The sequence below is a fragment of the Hippopotamus amphibius genome, chromosome X (assembly GCF_030028045.1).
Source record: "Hippopotamus amphibius kiboko isolate mHipAmp2 chromosome X, mHipAmp2.hap2, whole genome shotgun sequence".
Taxonomy (NCBI): Eukaryota; Metazoa; Chordata; class Mammalia; order Artiodactyla; family Hippopotamidae; genus Hippopotamus; species Hippopotamus amphibius.
The window spans coordinates 17,749,258-17,752,724 of record NC_080203.1 but is presented as its reverse complement, the minus strand read 5'-3'; the positions used below and the strand labels follow the sequence as shown (position 1 = coordinate 17,752,724).

The following is a 3,467-nucleotide window of genomic DNA, read 5'->3' as shown; positions in this document are numbered from 1 at the left end:
CTCCTCCAGGCTCTGCCCAGAGGACAGCTCCCCAGGAGGGCCTGCCCGACCGCGTGGTCCACTGGGGCCCCCCCTCCTGCCCTCTGTCCCATCCCTGCTACTTCTTCCCTACCACCAACTCAAACTCTGATGCTTTTGTGGGATGATTGTGCACCTCCTGCCTGGCCTCCCCGGGAGCATGGACGTTCCGCGAGGGCGGGGATGGTTTCCGTCTGTCCTGTCGGCTGCTGCTCCCCAGCTCCTGGCGCGGTGCCCGGCACAGAGGAGGACGGGTCACGGGAGGAGAGGGGTCAGACCTGGCGTAAAAAGAAATTCACTTTTCTGAGACAGGAAAGATGGATGAGGAGGGTCACATACTGACAGGGATTTGGGTGATAGAGTGTGAGAATCAGACATCTTGACATTAAGTGAGACTTTCAGCTTTTCAACTTGTAAAGGGCATTGAGGAGACATTAAATCATGAGTGCTGGGGCTCTATGAATGTTTGCTTAGTAGCTGAACCGTCCGGCTACATTTCTGTATGTCTTGCGAGTGCCAGGAAAGAAAAAGTGGTCTGTTGTACGCTCTTTGCTCAGTCCTGTTTGTGGAATCGGATATTTCCACTTGGTACATCCTCCTCCTTTATGAAATAATTTCTTCAAAACTGCAGGGCACAGGGATGTCCCTCTGGGGGTGATAAAATGCATCTAACTTACAGTTCAATCTCTTAATTTGGTTTCCAGATGCTACTGTTACTCACGATGTCCATGACAAGAAGATGGAAAATAATCAGACCCCACCTGATGGCTTCTTGTCAAAATCTGCTGCCCCAGAGCTTATGAATACGGCAGGAGATGGTATCCCACCCAACCAAGTGGATTCTCTACCTGGTGATTTCAGTAGTGTCAGGAAAGATGGCCTAATTCACGAACCTGAGAGTAATACATTTTTAGGAGGAACCAAAAGTTGCAGTGTCTCTGTAGGTGACACAAAAGCCGCAGCAATGTCTTCAATGGGAACTGTGCCAAATGCATCACAAATCAGTCCTGCTATGGCACAGAAAATTAACGATGATATAAAATATCAATTAATGAAAGAATTTCGGAAGTTTGGACGAAGTAGTGAAAGAATGTATATTAATAAAACCATGGGAAGTTGCTCTTATTTTATGGTTTAGAGTAAATTGAGCCTACCTCTTGAACTCATCCTTTGGCTGAATTGGGTTTTTACATAATTTACGGTAGTTTTTCTTTAATTTGTCTAAAAATTTCTAATACACCTCTAAAAATTTTTTTTGTTTTGCTTGGTTAACGTTTACAGCAGTTTCCTTAGTAGAGATGTGCATGTGTTTTGATTAAAGCATTCAAAACTCAAATATGTAATATTCTAGCCCATGAAGAATGGTTCCTGAGGTAGTAGATGCACTAAGATTGAGTTCTATACCATCCTCATCTCTTTAGAAATACTGATTTTATTTTTAACATCTTCAGAGTATGAAAGAATTTTCACTTTGCTTGAAGAAGTGCAAGGACCTCTTGCAGTCAAGAAACAATTCATTGAATTTACCATCAAGGAAGCAGCAAGGTGGGTGTAAAAAAGAACTCCTCAATTTTTTTAATGCAGTTGTGCCCAGTGCTGAACAAGAGCAGGAACATGCCTTGCCTTGTTTTCTCCAAACCCTGGCCCTCAATCATAGCTTATGCTATTTGCATAGGCATTTACATTAATATTATTTTACTCTAACTCATTCTTCCAAGCTCATGAAGCCTTCTAAGCTCACCATAGTCTGGGGTGGACCTGGGCCCTCAGTTGAGACTCTTGGTATTTTCCTAGATTGTATATTTCCATTAGGATACACTTTCTATTCCCAAGTAGATTGTAAGCTCTATTTTGTATCCACTACTGTACCTTACACATCATAGATGGTTTCGATATCTTCTGGTTAATTAAATGCCTCTTTATTTTCAGGTTTAAAAGAATAGCCTTAATTCAGCAACTTGAGAAGATCCTAGAAAAAATAGAATCTGACCACCTTTGCAAGAAAGTTAATCACAAGAAAAAGAGATAATTGTGCTCTTGCAGAGACGGATGAGAAGCAGATACACATTTTCTGTGCTGCATGATGGAATGAGATGCTGCTGAAACTTCTTAAAATGTGGTTGTCAAGAAAATTGTCCTCTAGAGGCAAAGGAAAAAAGCAGTGGAGCCTTTCAATCTTATGGTTCCCTGTCAGTAAAGCTGGGCTATTGCCCTAAGAATTCCCAGTGAAAGTATAGCTTGTTGTTTGTTTTTGTTTGTTCTCCTACCTGAGGAGGGGGATGTTATTAACTCATCAAGCTAAATAATAGTATGGTCCTCGCAGCAGGTCCCAGGCTTGTGGCTAGTATTTGTAACTGCCTTCTTTACCCATTTCTTATTCCTTTTGCCCTGAAACAGCCCTACAGCTGGTCACGGTTCTTCGTCTTGTAGGATGATCAAATCTTAATTGCTAAAGGGTCTGGGCCATTAGATGTCCTGCCTTTGATGGGTTGTTGTAATTTTCCACAAGCTTTACTCAGAAGACTTAAGAGTAGTAAGCTCTCTAGCCATGGTGGACATACTCCTCCTGTATGGGATCCCCACCTTCACCTCTCGATTGAGAGGGATGAAGAGACCAAAATGGCTTGCTGGCAGTTTCAAATCCGTCTCAATGGCATCATTGTTGTGTTCCTTGGTGAAAGCATTTTTCCCTTTGGAACTAAGATCTCTAGTTCAATAAAACTTAAAGTAACAGGGATGGGACGCATTTTAGGGATAAGTAGTGAGAGGAGAGACTTCCATTTCCACCCCTTGATTTTAAGACCTGTGAATCCTGACTATGGGAGAAAAAACAAACTATGTTGGATGCTGATATATAGCAAATACTGCTTTCTAGAAGTAATTACTTCTAGCATAATCTCCATCCCTGCCACCATGGCTGCTTTGTTCTTGAGCCAACTGGGTATGATACAAATGCTGGGGAAAGAGGCTGATTGATGGCTAGATGATGAATACCCTATCCATCAGATTATTAAAATTCTGCTCTGCTAAGCTTATTTGCTGAGAACTCTCATAAGACACAAGTATCTTCACATCATATATCCATCTGGGACAGGTGTAGCCACATACTTTCCCCCCAGATCTTCTTGTTCCAAATGTTCAATCATGCATCCTCAAAGTCCCTGACCCTCCAGCCCATGAATCGAACATGACCTATGCATGGATATGCTCTCATACTTATGGTCATCTCTCCTCCAGGCAGAATGAACAGCCAGGTGCACTGCTCAAAGTTCTTCCCTCTGGGAGGATTACCCTTCACCACGTCCTTCTGGGCTGTCCCAGAGTGGACTGGAGCACAGGCGCTGTCCACTTTTGGCCTGTGTGGTAGGCAGGATTCTAAACGTGCCCCTTCAAGACCCCAGTCTTCTGGTTATTCAATTAAACACTAATATGAGTTCTGCTGTGGTGGG

At 43.0% G+C, this 3,467-nt stretch overlaps 1 protein-coding gene across 1 annotated transcript; it reads left to right on the top strand.

Moving 5' to 3' along the window:
* Window positions 1-201: 201 nt before the first annotated feature.
* Window positions 202-2,047, top strand: LOC130841377 (integrator complex subunit 6-like). Its single transcript, XM_057717561.1, has 4 exons — window positions 202-301; window positions 723-1,097; window positions 1,470-1,563; window positions 1,948-2,047. Exons 1-4 carry the CDS (start codon window positions 202-204, stop codon window positions 2,045-2,047), a joined length of 669 nt encoding a protein of 222 aa, XP_057573544.1.
* Window positions 2,048-3,467: the final 1,420 nt, after the last annotated feature.